Source organism: Haliotis cracherodii, unplaced genomic scaffold (genome assembly GCF_022045235.1).
Source record: "Haliotis cracherodii isolate W230 unplaced genomic scaffold, xgHalCrac1.p SCAF_3, whole genome shotgun sequence".
Lineage (NCBI taxonomy): Eukaryota > Metazoa > Mollusca > Gastropoda > Lepetellida > Haliotidae > Haliotis > Haliotis cracherodii.
Window position 1 is genome coordinate 22793682 of NW_027266286.1, and position 20230 is coordinate 22813911.

The following is a 20230-nucleotide window of genomic DNA, read 5'->3' on the forward strand; positions in this document are numbered from 1 at the left end:
TCGTAAATACTGCACTGTTGATGATGACAATATTGTCTTGAAGTATAAAAAGCTTCAAACGATCATTTCTCAGTTGATCTGATAACAAAAATGTTTTTTTAACTGCAATATGCCTTCTTGCATATGTTGAATATATCTTTCCCTATACTTTCAAAACAACTAAAAACTAAAGATTTACTAAAGTTTTACTCATCTTTATAATAACGTATTCTTAAATTGAAACAAATATGTGCAAATATTGTTTTTTCGAATAAATACCAATACCGATCACTTAAAATCTGATAAGACAAAGTACTTACCAAAATCTCTGCTTCAATGAAAGCTCTACTTCAAATTTCTTTTTACACATTAAAGATTTGGCAATGCTTTAATTTGTAACAATTCATAACACGTGCGTGGGGGTAGAGGACTAGGTAGCAGTTGTGGTGGGGGTCCGTGAGTGGGGGATCAAATGGGTGAGTCAACACCCCCAACATTAAAATGTCCAACGTCTATGAGTTTGTGTCAAATTATCATGTCAATTGATCGCCCGGAACGCAACCTCACACTGTGATTTGAATACCTGATATAAATAATTGTTTTTATTAACATATTAAGGGATAATTGCTCACAAACTAATTAGTACAATGTGTATAAAAGACCCTCACGTTTTCGTTTTCAGTACATTCAACTAACTCGACCTTATACATCAGTGCCAGCTTCGCCAGCAGCAACTACACTCTCATCATGAAGCTCCTCGTCCTCCTCGTTCTCGTTGGATTCGGTAAGAGCACTTTTTTTTAGGATTGTTCAGAATGTTTTTTGGAAAGAAAACTATTTTAAATCTTGTTTTAAACCAATTATAGACATTATTGCACATTTTAAAAAAAAAAAATGTTTGCTTCATAAACAGGGCCAGCATACCAGCGTTCGAGTCCTCAATAAAGCTTTCAAAAGATTTAATGGTCAGACATGTGGAGCACATTTCTACATTTGTACGATGCAATTCTCTTGTAGCACTTGACGTGTCTTTGCATGTGTTTGTGACAGTTGCAGTGTCTGAAACTCAGATTATGGTCAACACATTTCAAAACCTGTAGGCATAGCGGAATAAATGTAGGCCTAAACATTTTAGCTTAAGCAGGGACACATACTCAGGGAGACATAAATTACAGAACACAACCAGTCAAACAGAAGCTTTTACTGCTATTACCGAGTTCCCAGAGACAGTGGTGATAGATGGAGCCTACATTTAGCAAGGAAATTATCAGCTTGTAAAACTACGTGTCATACACCATTTGAAATGTCTTATCCTACTGTTTGTAAATATAAAAGTAATGTTTGTCACATAATGCATTTATAACTGAAATAATTTCTTTTTAAATACAAAATTAAAACACATTAATAAAGTCCAGGTTGGCACTAAGGCAACGAAAATTATGGCGATTTTCGGCAATTATAAGATGTCATGATAGAGCTATCCTTTTACTTAGTTCTTTTTTATTTTCATTGTTAAAGTCATCGGAAAATGAGGGTTAAAAGAATTTTCAGTACGTTCTCTGAAAACATATGTATTCCCCGATAATAGTGGCTTACCGCTCAGTGACATGAGAAAATACCAGGAAATATCTCTGTTTTCGTGAAGATCCGGGTAAAAATAGGTCTTCACCAACCCATGTTTGCCCTAAACGCGATGATGCTTGTCGCAAGAGACGACTAACAGGATCGGGTGGTCAAGTTCGCTGACTTGGTTGATGCATGTATTCGTATCCCAAGAGCCTAGAAAACCAACCAACCAACAAACAAACAAACAGACACAACCTCTGTTTCCGAAGCTTTATATTAATAACACGTGCGTAAATTCGTTCGATGTTTGGTATCGTGAGATAGATCTGAACATCAATAATATTACTGTAACCTCGCCAGGAGTGTTTTCGTAGTTGTAACATGCGATTATAACTGATAGAAATTACGCTTTTGCTGTAATCTAATATAAGGATCGTGGTTGGTCAAAATCAAGCATATGACCCAAGGCAGCCAATCAAATTACAGCAATGGATACCGTCTTCGTGTATGATTGTTTCAGATTTAGACGAAAGTTTTTGGTTAAATCGTGTTCTTTTGAAAGTTTTGAGCAGGAAATTCGCGACCTATGTTTAAAATATGGAACTTCGTGGACACATCGTCCCGTGACAAAGATTTTTTATGCATATAATCGTGTCTAAGCCTAAAAATCAAGGCGACAAATGCCGATAAGTTATTTGACTTTATTTACACGAACGCACGAAAAGATGGAAATAGTAGCTTCGATGTAGGGTTGCTAATTTTTAGACGTATGTGTGTTGAGTTTATTTATTACTTTGTTTAATATATCTAACGTTTGCTTGAAACGTCTTTGTATTGCTCTTTGACATATTCGATGTGGACCCGTTGTCGAAGCATATGTCCCAGATGTTTTTTTTTATAACATTGCGGTAAATAATTCCTATTTTTAAATCTATTGATAGAATATGATAAATTAAAATGAAATACGTATTTTCTAGCTTTGTGAAAACTGATAGATTCAATAAATGAATGAATAGAAAGGTAGGTTCATTTAATACTATCAGCCCGAGAACAAAGTTGTCGGCGTCGGGCCTACGGGCCGATGTTCGAAAACTCATACTCATTCCCACTGCAAAGACGTAAGTCTGAGTCTGTGTTGGTCTTACTCCCTCACAAATACTTTTTTCATTTCCCTAGCTGCCTACCAGGTAACAGAAGCTCGCATGAACGCCTTCTCCTGCTCAAGCGACTGCTTCCCCTACCTTGACGGCCCATTCTGCATCTCCAACGGCTCCGTCGTCTGTGACAACTGCATCAGGGACCAGATGCTTTGCACGTAAGATATATAATTTCAAACTCCTGCGGTCTGTTCACCAACTAGTAGGGGGCACGGGTGGCCCAGTCGTCTAAGGAGCCGCGATTCGCTGTGCAGAGTTGCGTCCCTTGGGCACGCCAGAAACCTATGATTGTGGGTTCGAATCCCAGTTCGCCCTGGTTATGTTTCTAGGTTTGTCAGCACCATACCCGTGCTCGTGGGTTTCACTGAAGTGGTAAACGTCTGATACCTGCATCACTTCTGGCTTTCCTCCCACATTAAGCTGACACTGGAATACTGTTAAAAGCGGCGTTAAACCCAACTCACTCACTCACTCACCAACTAGTATAATAAGTCGGTCTGTGCCTGTAGAATTCAAGTAGGATACACAGAAACTAAGTAGCAGGAATAGTGTCTGATGAGATACACTAAATACCATATTACCACTATTTTGTCCCCCCATTCCCCATTTAGTCACAGTTCGTAAATCCAACTGTGGTAGTCTCAACCGGGGTTTGATCGACACGATTGTCTACCCGATAACATGCCATACATGTAGCTGAGCAGGGTCTGTTATTCGTCCTTGGGGGCACGGGTGGCCCAGTCGTCTAAGGCGCCGCGATTCGCTGTGTTCGAATTCCGGTTCGCCACGATTATGTTTGTTGGTTTGTCAGCATCATGCTCGTGGGTTTCATCAAATTGGTAAATGTCTGAGACCAACATCACTTCGGGCTTTCCTCCCACATTAAGCTGACACGCCGCGATATCACTGGAATACTGTTAAAAGCGGCGTTAAAATCCAACTCAATCACTCACTTTTCGTCCTAGATTCCGCGTAATTCAATGAGGGTGGGAACACGGTTCCACTGCATAAAGATGAAGACTGTAATATACACCCCAATGGTATTGCTCGAATATTTCCCCAAAGCGGCGTCAATCAAACTCGCTCACTCCAAAATTATACGCATGATGATGCATTGTCATAAATGAGTAAACAATATTTACGAAAGAGGGTTAAAATTGTTCAAATGACCAAAATGTTATTATGCAATATTGAAATACAAACTTGAGTATCGTGGTGAACCTTTATTTCTCGATTTCTCGTTTCAGTGACACCAGCCTCACCTCCACCGACTGCAACAAGCCCTGCGATAAATAGGACTGACTGATTATATGACGATATAGATAGTTGATGAATGTAAACTTGATGGCCTATTCACATCAATAAATATTGTGCAGCAACTTGCATTTTGTTCTCTTTCAATTAATTTCTGCATTCTCTGCAATAGTCGCGATTGGTTACTTTTGATCATGTTTCTAATATTTAAAACCTGAAGGTTATTAAAACGGTTTATGTGGGTGGACATGCTGGACCTTTTCAAATTTGACGCATCATTGACGAATATTTATGAAGTCTGATGCGATTCACTTTCATACGATTCTTCACTGTGACTTGTCCCATTTGTTCCCGTTTTTGTTCAGGTGAACATGACTTACCTTTGCCTGTGGTTGTGACGGGTGCCACAGGTGGGAGCACAAAGGCATACTTACGATATAGCCTGAAGTGTACAGTGGACTTAGTGAAGTTCTCATGATTATGGAAAGGGTTTTGTTGCTTTTAATTATTTGAGAGTAATATTGTGCATGTAGTCTACATCCCAGTATTCTTGGAGCTGGCAGTTGGAAATCCAATATCATGGCCATGGGGAGGTGTTGACATTCATACAAGATTTCATTTTTCATTTCATGATTATGGAAAGGGTTTTGTTGCTTTTACTTCTTCGAGTCGACCCTGGACCTCTTTGACAAACTCGTAACACGACCAGCGCAAGGTGATAAGATTAACCATGCTGGTTCCCATCGTACAAGCAAACCTTTATTGGTGTATGCCTTCAGTTTGAAATCTTGCTCGGTTTTGATAAGATCATGAAATGCTGTCAACCATGTAGTGTTCTTTGTTTCTGTTGTTAACTTATATATTGTTTGAAATGTGTAGTGGAAGGCACTATTGGAGCATGCCTCAATCTTATAATTATTAAGACGCATAGTAGACATCAAGATTGTATATCCTATAATTATGAGTAAGTGAGATGGGACAAAACATTTTGTTTGTTTGTTGTTTAACGCCGCAATCAGCTATATGACGGCGGTCTGTAAAATAATCGAGTCTGGACCAGACAATCCAGGGATTGACATCATGAGCATCGATCCATGCAGTTGGGATGGATGACATGTATCAACCAAGTCAGCGAGCCTGACCACCCGATCACGTTAGTCGCCTTTTACGACAAGCATAGTCGCCTTTTACAGCAAGTATGGGTTGCTGAAGACCTATTCTACCCCGGAATCTTCACGGGTCGATGGGACATATCAATTGGCTTCAAACCCAGGTCTGCGATGGGAGGAGAAGCCCCTCAGGAACTAAATTACCCCACCGTGCCTTTATCTTTACATACATGTAACAACAAGCCAAGGCTGCGACATTGGATATGGATCTAGTAGCGGCAATATAGCTGGGATATGCTTGGTATGTTGTCATGGAATGCAACATCCCAGGATGTGCTGGACGCTGCTGCAGCATACACCACTACTCTTTATCTGATGTTTTGTTGTTTAACGCCACATTCAGCAATAGTCCAGCTACATGATGGTGGCCTGTTAATAATCAGGTCTGGGCCAGAAAAACCAGTGATTGATACTTTGAGCAACGTCCCTTACCGTTAGGATATGATGACACACAGTAAACCAAGTCACCGACCCTGACCACCGTGTCTTTGTAACCAATTGTAACCTGTTAGCCCAAAGAGGACTGATCATGATGGGATATACGGCAGAGTTTAAAAAAATATTCCCTTATTTCTATGGAACACGTTAACGAGGCTATCCTTAGCTATCATTGGTATCTTCAACAAAAAATGCTGATCACTAAATGTGAAAATATCTTCTGATACAACCTGCTAATAAATAACTAATTGCATTCATGAAATAGAGAGTGGCTCAAATTACCCACGAAAGGCCAATCAGGATGTCTACATGTAGAACTAGACGTGAAATGATCACAAGAGTGAAACCTAGCTTCTCGTAGGATGGAAGCCACCATAAAAATCTATTGCGGACACTGGTAAAGAGGTCTCAGAAACTACTAAAACATTTAACTGCCCTGACCAAACAAAAGACAAAGTCTCATGCTTTTAGTTCATTGTCGAATTCCTGTGAAAATGTTCTAGATATTTTTACCAATATTAATTAGTGATGCGGATAAAGTAAGTTTTATCATCACTGATCTCCCAAATTTGTGCTATGATGCTGCCAAAATATTCCACTATACTCTCAAAGTTAGGAAAAATATTTCATATGTCAACCAGTCATCATTCGTTCTTTTAAAATGGTGATACTTTTATATTGTTCATATTTTTATCTGTATTAATTTCGAAAATTTCTACACAAACATACACACCTAGACATACACCCACACCTACACACACACACACCCCACACACTGACACCTACAAACCTAGACACACCTACACACCTAGACACACACACACCTACACACCTAGACACACCTACACACCTAGACACACACACACACACCTATACACCTAAACACACACACACAGATACCTAAACACACACACACCCCTACACACACACACACCTAGACAGACACACACACGTAGACACACACACACACCTACACACCTAGACAAACACACTCACACACACACACACACCTAAACACACACACACCTAAACACACACACACACACCTAAACACACACACACACCACACACTGACACCTACAAACCTAGACACAACTACACACCTAGACACACACACACCTACACACCTAGACACACCTACACACCTAGACACACACACACACACACACCTACACACCTAGACACACACACACCTACACACACCTACACACCTAGACACACACACACCTACACACATAAACACACACACACATACCTAGACACACACACACACACACACACCTAAACACACACACACACACCACACACTGACACCTACAAACCTAGACACACCTACAACCTAGACACACACACACCTAGACACACCTACACACCTAGACACACACACACACACACCTACACACCTAGACACACACACACCTACACACACCTACACACCTAGACACACACACACACACACACACCTACACACCTAAACACACACACACACAGATACCTAGACACACACACACACCTAGACACACACACTAACCTAGACACACACACACACACCTACACACCTAGACACACACACACACCTAAACACACACCTAGACACACACACACACCTACACACCTACACACACACCTTAACACACACACACACACACACCACACTGACACCTACAAACCTAGATACACCTACACACCCAGACACACACACACCTACACACCTAAACACACACACAGATACCTAGACACACACACACACCTAGACATACATCCACACCTACACACACACACACACACACCTAAACACACACACACAGATACCTAGACACACACACACCCTACACACACACACACACACACACACCTAGACAGACACACACGCCTAGAGACACACACACACACACACCTACACACCTAGACAAACACACTCACACACACACACACACCTAAACACACACACACACACCACACACTGACACCTACAAACCTAGACACACCTACACACCTAGACACCTAGACACACCTACACACCTAGACACACACACACACACACCTACACACCTAGACACACACACACCTACACACCTAGACACACACACACACACACCCCTACACACATAAACACACACACACACCTAGACACACACACACACACACACACACCTAAACACACACACACACACACCACACACTGACACCTACAAACCTAGACACACCTACAACCTAGACACACACACACACCTACACACACACACACACCTACACACCTAGACACACACACACACACACCTACACACCTAGACACACACACACCTACACACCTAGACACACACACACACACCTACACACCTAAACACACACACACAGATACCTAGACACACACACACACACACCTAGACACACACACACACCTAGACACACACACACACACACTACACACCTAGACACACACACACACACCTAAACACACACCTAGACACACACACACACCTACACACCTAGACACACACCTTAACACACACACACACACCACACTGACACCTACAAACCTAGACACACCTACACACCTAGACACACACACACACACCTAGACACACCTACACACCCAGACACACACACACCTACACACCTAAACACAGATACCTAGACACACACACACACCTAGACATACACACACACCTACACACACACACACACACACACACACACACACACACACACACACACACACACACACACCACACACACACACACACACACACACACCACACACTGACACCTACAAACCTAGACACACACACCTACACACCCAGACACACACCACCTACACACCTAAACACAGATACCTAGACACACACACACACCTAGACATACACACACACCTACACACACACACACACACACACACACACACACACACACACACACACACACACACACACACACACACACCACACACTGACACCTACAAACCTAGACACACACACCTACACATACACACACCTACACACCTAGACACACACACACCTAGACACACACACACCTACACACCTAAACACACACACACACACACCCCTACACACACACACAGAACACACACCTAGACAGACACACACATTTAGACACACAAACACACACACACCTACACACCTAGGCACACACACCCCCCTACATACACACCCCTACATACACACACAGAACACACACACCTAGACAGACACACACACCTAGACACACACACACACCTACACACACACACACCTACACACACACACACACACACACACACACACACACACACACACACACACACACACACACACACACACACATACACACACACACCTACACACACACACACACCCACACACACACCCCTACACACCTAGACACACACACACACTACTTGCTACTTGCCCTTAACGCTCAGTTGAATTTGTATCGGCAGAAAACCTAGGCTGGTTATTCTCTTGCATTGATTCTTCATATAATTATGTGTATACTATTTCAAAAGAAATTTTCCAAATCCTTTTTGGCAATGAGATATTATTACAGTGACGTTTAATCCGTGAGATGGGTCGAATATGGGACTCTGATATTTTGCAGGTTTGTTGTGAAGATAATCCCCAAATACATGTGAAGATAAACATGATTACCTTGTTACCATAATGTCTCGTTGGACCATCATCACCAAATACCACTATCTTGTATTTTCTAGATGAGTTGTAATGTACCAACTGTGACTGAGACATAATGTGCATGTACAAGCAAACAGAGTTGAGAGATCTGTTGAAACAAATACTTAAAGAAGTATTAATCAACACGTGTCTACACAAGGCTTCACATATGCCCTGAAATATTTAGCTTTGATAAGAGCTTTCAGAGTAGCGAAATGGCAAATTAGCATCATTTGGTTTGCAGTAAAAAATGTACACAAGCGGCAAAATAGTTCTGATGCTGCTGCTGCTGCTACTACTACTACCACTACTTCTAACACGATTACTACTGTTGTTCAGAGGTAACGCAATACAGCAAATATAACATCACAGGATATGATTGCAGACGCTGACCTACATGTATGTGACAATATTACCCATATGGTTCATTAAAAGTTCGAAAACGCTATTTACATGTACGCTTGTTTTACATGTCATGAACGCATCCTCAATAAATTACTTTCGCACAACTGAAAGTTTTAAAAACATATTCCCGAAAATGCTGGCAAAATTCATTCTGCCTGAAGTTTGAAATCGATTACATGCACATGCTGCATGTTTTAGCAGAGATTTCGTATGAATATAGAAAGTTTTTTGTGACTTTTATTCACAATACACCTCTTGAAACAAAATCAAAATCATCACTTTCACATATGGCTGCAGATTTGGGACGGTCATCGTAAGTATACCAATAAGTTCATGGTACATTCAAATAAATCATGTAGCAACGCTGCTACAAATATCTCTATGGTATGGAGTCGGGTCTAAGAGGGGTTCACAGTTATGTCCGCATGGTTTAATTAACAGTGTGCAATTAGCCAATTGGGCGTCGTGCGTAGGCGCCACAGCAGCTCTCTGACTGGGTATATGGTGTAGGTATGTTCCGAAATTATTTGAAATTACTACATGCTGTGACGCAAGAGAAAATGGATTGTTCCCACCGATCAGACTTGCCTATAAAAGACGAGAGTTCGCCTTCCACTCCAGCCACTTCCATTTTCTACAGACAAGCAAAACAACGTCCTCAGCAACACAGACATCATGAAGGTCCTCGTCATCCTCGCTCTTATGGCATTCGGTAAGCAGACTTTGGATTCTGTTGTTTGTTTTAAATACCATTTCATTTGCGTACCCTATTAATAGTGGTTAATATTTGGAAATATTAGGTTGAAATTACTGTACTTTGCAAGTAACAACGATACCAAAAGGTGCATTGAGCCTTTATGGAGGATTTGAAAACGTTTTGAAATTGTGGAAATTGACTGTTCGTACAGTTCTCCCTGTAATCCTATGAACTGTACCAACGTCCCGCAATTCATGTTTATGAAGTATATTTCCAAGCGCAATTCGTTCATAGTGACTAGGAGTTTCATACAAAGAATACTTCGGGACTGTGTGTCTGAAAGCTGTTCATTCTTTTAAACTTTGGATTTAATGCTAACATGCAAACTGCACTATTTTGAACCAACATTGAAATTAATGTACGCTTGGATGGGCATTGTAGCGAATAATTTTCTTTTCGAAAAGCATGTGTCCGGGGTTGGATCATACCAAAAGACGTTAAAAGATGGTACTTGTTGTTACCCTGTCTGGCGCTCGGCATTAAAGGGCTAAAACAAGGACTGGTCGGCTCGGAGTCAGTATACTGTGTCTGAGTGGGGCATTCATGTTAAACTGCGGCATGGTATCTCAGTGTGCTAGCACCATAAATCGGCATCAGTCCGGACTAGTACAAGCAGCCACACACACACACGCATGCAGGTCGCTATATAAGTGCAATAATCTTGGACACGACGTTAAACCCCATATCACCTCATCTCACCTCATGATTCAAGATTTCCTGTGATCAGCGTCAGCCTATTTTCCAAACGTGCAAGCGATTGTAAATTGTAAGGAACCTTGTGTTATGCATTGTGAAGATCAACTAGCAACTGTTCCTGGTGCATGCGCAACAGCCGCAGACAACACATTCCACGTGCATCACTCACATAGTATAAAAGTACAAAAGAATGTCCAGTCAAAGTTTGAATTTATTTCACAACGTTACCTCAATAAAAGAGTGCATAGGAAAGAAGAACCTTCAAACATTTAAGGGCTGATGCAATCGTCTTCAAACGTCATGGTCTAACGTACATTCCTTACCGCCAACGACAAATCAGAATGCAGGATTCAAACATGCCATCGAAAAATAATATAATAAGACTTTATCATCGTTGTTAATGCAGTCCAATAGCAGCCTTTTTTTCAACCTCCAGCTGCCTACCAGGTAACAGATGCTCGTATGAACGCCTTCGCCTGTTCCACCACAGACTGCTTCAGCTACCTTGACGGTCCATTCTGCATCTCCAACGGCTCCGTCGTCTGTGACAACTGCCTCAGGGACAAGATGCTTTGCGCGTAAGATATATAACTTCAAATTTCAGTGTGACTTAGTGGCTGGTTTGTTCACCAACTAATATAACTGTACCATTATAATATACACTAAATCAAACATTTCTCCTAATTTGTTTGTCTAAATTAATGAGAATGTGGTATTCTCTACTCGTAAAATATACCAGTAGTTCTGTAACTGAAGAATTCATATTCTGTAAAGTTGTTCTGTTCTGTAACTGTTGAAGTCAAGTAGTAGAACTTAATGAATTTGCTGTAATAGTATGGAGTACCTTTCCCCATTCATCCTATCCAAATTTGTCTTAGTCCATGAATCGAACAATGGCGGTCTCTCCTGTGGGTCCTGCGGTCTGTTCATCAACTGATATAAGAAGTCGGCCTTTAATAGAAAATGGGCTTTGTTTCCTCAAACTGCAAAATAACTTATTCACTTGATGTTTGCAACATAATTTGATGTACCATAAATACCGCATCTTCTTAATTGTATACATAAATATGCCTTCATCTGTACCATGATGTGGATTATGCCTTCTTCTGTACCATGATGTGGATTATGCCTTAGACCTCCTCTGTACCATATCCTTTTGAGAAAGACCGATATTCATAAAGCTGTATTGCTTTCCGAGTGCTTATGTATCCTGTGTAATGACTGAATAAAAATCTAAAAAAAAAGATTTCGGCCTGTGCCTGCAGAATTCATGAATTCATGAAACCCAAGGAGCAGAAATAGTACGGGATAAGATACACTAAGTCCCACATTTCTACCATTTTGTCCGCCCAATCACCAATAGTCACAGTTCGTGAATCCATCTGTGGCAGTCTCTACCGGGATTTGAGTAATGATTCGACACAAATGTCTACCCGATTACATGCCATACATTATTCGTCCTAGATTCCGCGTAATTCAATGAGGGTGGGAACACGGTTCCACTGCAAATAGATGTAGACTGCAATATACACTCCAATGGTATTGCTCGAATATTTCCAAAAGCAACGTCAATCAAACTCACTCACTCCAAAATTATACGCATGATGATGTATTGTCATAAATGAGTAAACAATATTTACGAAAGAGGGTTAAAATTGTTCAAATGGCCAAAATGCCAGAGTTATATTCAAATACAAACTTGAGTATCGTGGTGAACCTTTATTTCTCGATTTCTCGTTTCAGTGACACCAGCCTCACCTCCTCCGAGTGCAACCAGTCCTGCGATAAATAGGACTGATTATATGACGATATAGATAGTTGATGAATGTAAACTTGATGGCCTATTCACATCAATAAATATTGTGCAGCAACTTGCATTTTGTTCTCTTTCAATTAATTTCTGCATTCTCTGCAATAGTCGCGATTGGTTACTTTTGATCATGTTCCCAATATTCAAAACCTAAGTGAAAGTTATTAAAACGGTTTATGTGGGTGGACATGCTGGACCTTTTCAAATTTGACGTATCAGTGACGAATATTTATGAAGTCTGATGCGATTCACTTTCATGCGATTCTTCACTGTGACTTGTCCCAATTGTTCCCGTTTTTGTTCAGGTGAACATGACTTACCTTTGTCTGTGGTTGTGACGGGTGCCACAGGTGGGGGCACAAAGGCATGCTTACGATATAGCCTGAAGTGTACAGTGGACTTAGTGAAGTTCTCATGATTATGGAAAGGGTTTTGTTGCTTTTAATTATTTGAGAGTAATATTGTGCATGTAGTGTTAATCCCAGTATTCTTGGAGCTGGCAGTTGGAAATCCAATATCATGGCCATGGGGAGGTGTTGACATTCATACAAGATTTCATTTCCGCTAACAACTTATGCATTTTCAATGATGGATCAAGTACATATCCACATCCTGCTACTAACACCTATTCCACTGTTGATTTGTCACTAACAGATTCCAATCTATTAAATGAATTTACATGGTCGGTTCACAAAGGCTTGTCTGGAGGCGATCATTTTCAATCCCAACAGCAAATAATCCATCTGATGTTCAACCCAAATCATTAGATGGCGCAAGTACCTTAAAATTATGAATAAAAAAGAATATTCCAAGTAATATCCAATAAACAAATATTTTTTTATTGTGTGACTACAAAAGTGATAATCCATTTATATACTTTAGCAGTACCTGAGCGGTGCACTTTCCTTATTATTTTGACTCAAATTCCCACCGTTATCATTGTGTGAGTTAGTTGAAGATGCGCTTGAAAGGTTACAGCAGCGTCCGATCATGTACGTGCTGTAAACAAAAGCGACAAAACCCTTTCCAAAAGCTTAGTCGACCATACGATTCCGACCACATCAACAGCATGTGCTTATAAATTACTATCAAATAGTGACGCTACCAAATCTAGTAAACGATCCGTGAAATCGCGCATGCATAGAACGAAAAAAAATGGACAAGGCATTTAAACAATCCGCATGCAAAGAAAGGTTGAATTCAGCACTTCAGTCAAACTCAGGTCTGTAACCTAATACGCGAAAGCTGACCAATCATATCTGAGAAATAGAGCAACCGGTAGACACTGTTGCTTGATTGACAATGTCAATCAAGAAAAGGGAGGAGATTGATCGCATCGTTCTCTCGCCGTACATTCTGATGTCAAATAACGACGTTAGAAAGCGTACAAAAGAGTCATTGTTTCGTCATGTTATGGGGAATGGTGTTAGAACATTTGCCATAAGTGTAACATTACACAACTAACCGATAAACCATTGACATATTTTGAATATTGATGGATTAATATCATGGTTACAACTCCCTCTGCAGAGAAGCATGTGCCCAAGAAAACAAATTAACATTAACATGTACATGTGATAGACAACAATGTTACACTAATGACAACAAAACCAAATATGATGCAAGTCAAGTTTACAGATTCCTTTCAACTGATCTGTTGCCAGCTCTGCCTGTTGTCTGCTACTTCGTACTTTGACTCAAGTAGAGGAGGTTGGTTGGTTGGTTGGTTGGTTGGTTGGTTGGTTTGTTGTTTAACGCCGCACTGAGCAATATTCCAGCTATATGACGGCGGTCGGTAAATAATCGAGTCTGGACAAGACAATCCAGTGATTAATGTCATGATCATCGATCCACGCAATTGGGATCGATGACATGCATCAGCCAAGTCAGCGAGCCTGACCACCCGATCCCGTTAGTCGCCTTTTACGACAAGCATAGTCACCTTTTACGGCAAGCATGGGTTGCTGAAGACCTATTCTACCCCAGATCTTCATGAGGAGGTGACCAGGACAACGGGCCAATCAGTCTCGTTTTGTTACACCACTGACAGCGTTTTCTTGGACATGCATATAATTTGAATATGCATGCCTTAAATAGACTGTAACACAGGGTGATTCGCGAGGTACAATGAAAACATCATTAATGAGCCAAATGAATTATATAATTATTAAATTGGTCAAAACATTACATTTAACAGAATGAAATGCCACATCAAAGTGATGCCACAGTCCCCCGACAAGACAAATTAGTGTATTTGGAATTATTTGAACAATTTTAATATGATTAAATTACTTGGAAGGTGATTCAGTCTTGTTTCATCTTCCCGAGGCAAGTGAGTTAACTGACTTTGAAAGTCCAGTTTCCACCCTTGCCGAACTAGGCTGGAATTCTTGGGCTCGATCGTAGCACCACCAGTGGCTATTACGAGTTATGTCCTTTCTATGCCTCTCCTATTGACCAATCAGATTCAACCTCTCGTATCACTTGCATTTGTTTCAAACAAAACAGTCAAGACGATCTGATCGATAATCAAGATCTATATTATGGTAAAACGAGTCTTACATCGCGAAGTGCATCAAATCACGTGAGCACTTTGACTAAAAACATGAAAAGATTTAGAAAATATCTGTTGACAACGAGTTAGCGGTGCACATGCTTTGCAAATCCTGCAGTCGACCGAAATCTGCATGACACTCTACGAACCGGATTTCGATTTCGGTGCGCGATTTTGATTGGACTATGCATAGACTCGTTAGTCCAGCAAAAATCTAACTCCATAATACCAGCCTAGTTCGGCAAGGGTGGAAACTGGACTTTTATAGTCAGTTAACTCACTTGCCTCGGGAAGATGGTCTTGTTTATGTGTATAAATGTAGGTTTGATTTTGCAATGAAATATGTTTTGGATTTCCCTTCAAATGGTTATTTTGTGAGAATTACTCAACTGACCTTAAAAAGACCAAATTTGAGGATGACCCTCATAACAATCTTGAAACACTATTCTTGAAAACAGCAGCTGGAACGGTACAGAGCGACGAACTGCAGCTTGTATCGTGAATCGAGGCAGGTGATGTCATCAAGAGATACTCAGACACCCAGCCCAAAACACTGAGGGGGGCGGTCGGGTAGCCTAGTGGTTAAAGCGTTCGCTCGTCACGCCGAAGACCTGGGTTCGATTCCCGACATGGGTACAATGTGTGAAGCCCATTTCTGGTGTCCCCCGCCGTGATATTGCTGGAATATTGCTAAAAGCGGCGTAAAACCATACTCACTCACTCACTCACTCACTCAAAACATTGAGGGTGAGCATTTCCAACACAAAAACAAGAAACCACCATGACACACGTCTCTGACACTGGATCCCCGCTGTTCAGGGACGAAGTGGTGGTAATCAAATTTAATGGAAGGCTATTCAGCAGTGTGAGGAGGGTGAAAAACTACCTGAGATCAACAATGGGTCAACGCCGCCTGAACAATTCGATGGCACTGCACTTCTACCGAGACCAAACAGACAGGTTGAACTTGATCTTTGTGGCAAACGTATTTACCACCGGACATGAACACAGGATGTCTGTGTTTGGAAGATTTCTACAAAAATGAATTCAAAAGGTTTTTATTACTACTATTCATCGCAGATAAACGAAAATAGAATACGCGAGGTTTGTGTTGCATTATTTCGCTCACTGATTTCACTGTTTTCGTATTGTTGTCTATATGTTGTGTGTATTAATGAATAAATAAGCAGTCTGTGTATTTTTTATTTTTGACGAATTTATAAGAATTGAGTTTAATATTTTTGGCGTTTATGGAGTCATACACCATTGAACTCACAGAAAATGAATGTCAATTCTTAATTCTACTTTATGCAACTCTTAAACAATCTAAGGTATGTCATAGTTCTGAATGAAAGTAATGTAATCTTATTCTTAATTAACTCTGTGCATATTTGCCATTTTTTGTAAACCCTAACCCTAAACCTAACCCTTACCCGATATATTGAAGTAAAACTGAATTTTTACTCCACACAACAAACAGCTGGTTCATGGTTAGTATGAAGCATCGACTTTCATTCACATACGGAGACACATGTAGTGGTAATCGAAGGCCGATATGACACTGCCACAACACTAATCAATGTGTCGTTTAACATGAGAATAATTCAAAATCTGAACACAGAAAGGGGGCACGGGTGGCCCAGTCGTCTAAGGCGCCGCGATTTGCTGTGCAGAGTTGCGTCCCTTGGGCACGCTAGAAACCTATGATTGTGGGCTCGAATCCCGGTTCGCCCCAATTATGTTTCTAGGTTTGTCAGCACCATACCCGTGCTCGTGGGTTTCACCGAAGTGGTAAACGTTTCAGACCTGCATCACTTCGGGCTTTCCTCCCACATTTTCCATGACACGCCGTGATATAACTGGAATACTGTTAAAAGCGGCGTTACACCCAACTCACTCACTCACTCACTGAACACACAAAGGTATTCATTTCAGACAAGTGAATTGTCATTATGTGAAGTCAAAGAGCATAAATTAACAAAGCCCAACATATTTGTAAATCCCAATACTCTTCCCACAAGAACATGACTAATACGTGATCCTGAAATCACATACATGTACCTAATGGACATTATTCGCGAGTCGAATTTAAGAGGATATCAAATCATAATTAAGGTCTTGATTTATATCATCTACTTAATTAAAGAGACAAAACCCTTTCCATATCCAATTGAATGTACGATTCCGACTATGGCATGAACATGCGTTAATGAATCACTATGTCAAATAGTGATGGTATCAGGTGTTCGCGAAAAGGTGAGCGTATCATGCCCCACCGGTGGCATCCGTCAGAAACACATGCAAAGGCAAGTCAATTGTTCTGGAAAAAAACATGGAAACATATGATAAAAGTCAAAATAGGGAATTGCATCGGACATAATTTTTATCACTGATGCGTCTAATTTGGAATTGTCATCCACATGTGTACAACATTTTAAAGCTTCACTGAGGCCTGAATGTTGTAACCTTGATCAAATAACTTGTGAGCAAGAGTATTGCGATCTTGCAATCATGGTAGAGAGCGTGACGATTGTATCTCAAAAGGTGTGAAATGTAGACACCAAAGGCTGGAGTTTCTGATACTAGTATATTGCTCGACATGAAGGGAAAGTTGACTATTGGAAAGTTGAAGTCATTCCTCTTGACATGCAGTCTTGTGGAGAGTGTTTTGTCACTCTGAATCTTTATGCATAGATCTAAATATGAAACAGATGAGACTATGATCTCCTATATTTCTAGTTCAGGTGGGGAAATCAGTGGGAGAGAATTGGCTAATTGTTGGTTATTGAACGATATCAGATGATCATCGATTTAAATGAAGCTTTAGTTAATAATCTCGGCCCAATTCCCTTGTCATGACTTTGCCAGTCCAAGCAGAAATTCCGATTCGTATGCATACTGAAACGGATCCACAAAAAGGGGAGCACAATTGGTGCCCATGGAGATGCCTACTTTTTGCCTAAATGTCTTACCCCCAAATTTGACATAGATGTTATCAATGAGAAGTCCAGCATTTCACCTGGTTTCTCAGTTGTGAACTTCAGATGGCATTTGCTTCATTTTTGACAAATATGTCCTGAATATAGATACGTAACTGTATCTGGGGTGACCACGTATGTAACAAAAACCCACGGATCAAGAATTAAGTTTTTCCCTTAGTTTGTCATGTGGGATAGTGGTGTACAAAGTTGAAAAATCAAATGTCTTGACAGAATCGAACTTGGTTCTCTTCTGAGATTGCAAAAAGCCAAGGAAAAAACTTTGAGTTTTGAGAATCCACATGGTATTAATTCTACTTCCCTTAAATATTTGGTGATATTTGAAGATATTGAGGTTGAAATAATGTAATAATGATTCCCAAAGGTGTTTTGAGCCATTTGGGGATTTGAAAGCGTTTTGATATTGTGGTAAAATCACGCTTCTCCTGCAAGAACTGATTGGTTGGTGTGTGAGTGAGTGAGTGAGGTTTTCCGCCGTTTTTACAATCCTTGGTTTTGTGTTACATTTACGTGTTTGTGTTACATTTACGTGTTTGTGTTAGATTTACTTGCGGTTAGAATAGGTCGTAGGCGATTAACGGGATCTGGTGGTCAGGCTCGCTGACTTTGTTCATGCATGGCAGCGTGTCCTGATTACGTAGATCGATGCTCATGATGTCAACCATTGCATTGTGTGGTCCAGACTCGATTATTTACAGGCTGCGGTCGTATAGCTGAGTGCGGCGTTAATGAAAAATAGAAATAAATAAATATTACGTATCAACGTCGACAACCTTATTGTAATAAATTATTAAATACATTTATCATGTAATTTTGTTTTAAATAATTTGTTCGTGAATTTTGATGATTTCTTCCATTAAATATACCTGTAATTGTATTTAGTACTCACAAACAATTTAATTTTACAAATACATGCATACATAACGCTGACTATTATGTGTAATGTTGTGTTACATAATGTTACTTAGACCGATGTTCGTGTTAAAAATAACAAACAGATAAACATATACATCCTTGTTCAGGGCTCAAGATTTCCTGTAATCCCCGTCAACATGAAAGCGATTCACTAATTTCTTGTTTTGGAGCCCAAAATATTGAAAAGAGCCTTTTACTGTATTGTAAACACAAGCTTGCGAGGGAGAGTGGTGTATGTGCATCATTATCAGATGCAGAGAGCATATTCCACGTGCATCACACTAACTCGAGTCGCACAATACAGACAAAAAAAAAGATGTGGTATATTTTGTTAGTATTTTCACAATTGAATCTTTTGTCGAAATCTAGATGTATGTTTACTACAATGTTTACTAAGTGATACATCAATGTTTAGCGAAAAAAGAGCTTCCAAACATTTTGGCGGTGACGAAATCGTCAGCAAAAGTCATGGTCTGACGGACATTCAGACATTTTAAGATAACTCCATTATGCTTTCCCTTTTTCATACGAATATTGAAAGATGCATGTAAAATAGAATAACTTATCGCAATGAAAAATAGTAGTATTAATAGATTCGCCAGAAAATGGAAGGAATTATCAGCCAACTTATTATAATTTCTCACTCAATCAATCTTTGTACATACCCATATCTGATCATGTTTTAAGATTCTATGAATTGCTACACTTATATACCTCATGTACCAATGTTTGATTTCTGTCTACTGTATTGAAATAAAAATATTAAAACAAAACAAAAGATGCTCGTTTGAGCGCCTTCGTCTGCGCCACCGACGACTGCTTCCCCTACATTGACGGACCATTCTGCATCTCCAACGGCTCCG

At 40.3% G+C, this 20230-nt stretch overlaps 2 protein-coding genes across 2 annotated transcripts; both read left to right on the forward strand.

Annotated features, from left to right (window-relative positions):
- Positions 1-667: 667 nt before the first annotated feature.
- LOC139474558 (uncharacterized) lies at positions 668-4081 on the forward strand. The gene is made up of 3 exons (XM_071257620.1): positions 668-763; positions 2722-2860; positions 3950-4081. The coding sequence occupies exons 1-3, from the start codon at positions 727-729 to the stop codon at positions 3996-3998; spliced, it is 225 nt and encodes a 74-aa protein (XP_071113721.1). The 5' UTR covers positions 668-726; the 3' UTR covers positions 3999-4081.
- Positions 4082-10238: 6157 nt separating this feature from the next.
- On the forward strand, positions 10239-12960 carry LOC139473957 (uncharacterized). Its single transcript, XM_071256804.1, has 3 exons — positions 10239-10348; positions 11526-11667; positions 12833-12960. Exons 1-3 carry the CDS (start codon positions 10312-10314, stop codon positions 12879-12881), a joined length of 228 nt encoding a protein of 75 aa, XP_071112905.1. The 5' UTR covers positions 10239-10311; the 3' UTR covers positions 12882-12960.
- Positions 12961-20230: the final 7270 nt, after the last annotated feature.

What these genes read in the sequence shown, in the direction of transcription:
- LOC139473957 (XM_071256804.1), top strand. Translation starts at nt 10,312, where the DNA reads ATGAAGGTCCTCGTCATCCTCGCTCTTATGGCATTCG. An exon ending in CCTCGCTCTTATGGCATTCG is followed by an intron (nt 10,349 to 11,525) that starts GTAAGCAGACTT and finishes TTCAACCTCCAG; the next exon opens with CTGCCTACCAGGTAACAGAT. An exon ending in AGGGACAAGATGCTTTGCGC is followed by an intron (nt 11,668 to 12,832) that starts GTAAGATATATA and finishes TTCTCGTTTCAG; the next exon opens with TGACACCAGCCTCACCTCCT.
- LOC139474558 (XM_071257620.1), top strand. Translation starts at nt 727, where the DNA reads ATGAAGCTCCTCGTCCTCCTCGTTCTCGTTGGATTCG. An exon ending in CCTCGTTCTCGTTGGATTCG is followed by an intron (nt 764 to 2,721) that starts GTAAGAGCACTT and finishes TCATTTCCCTAG; the next exon opens with CTGCCTACCAGGTAACAGAA. An exon ending in AGGGACCAGATGCTTTGCAC is followed by an intron (nt 2,861 to 3,949) that starts GTAAGATATATA and finishes TTCTCGTTTCAG; the next exon opens with TGACACCAGCCTCACCTCCA.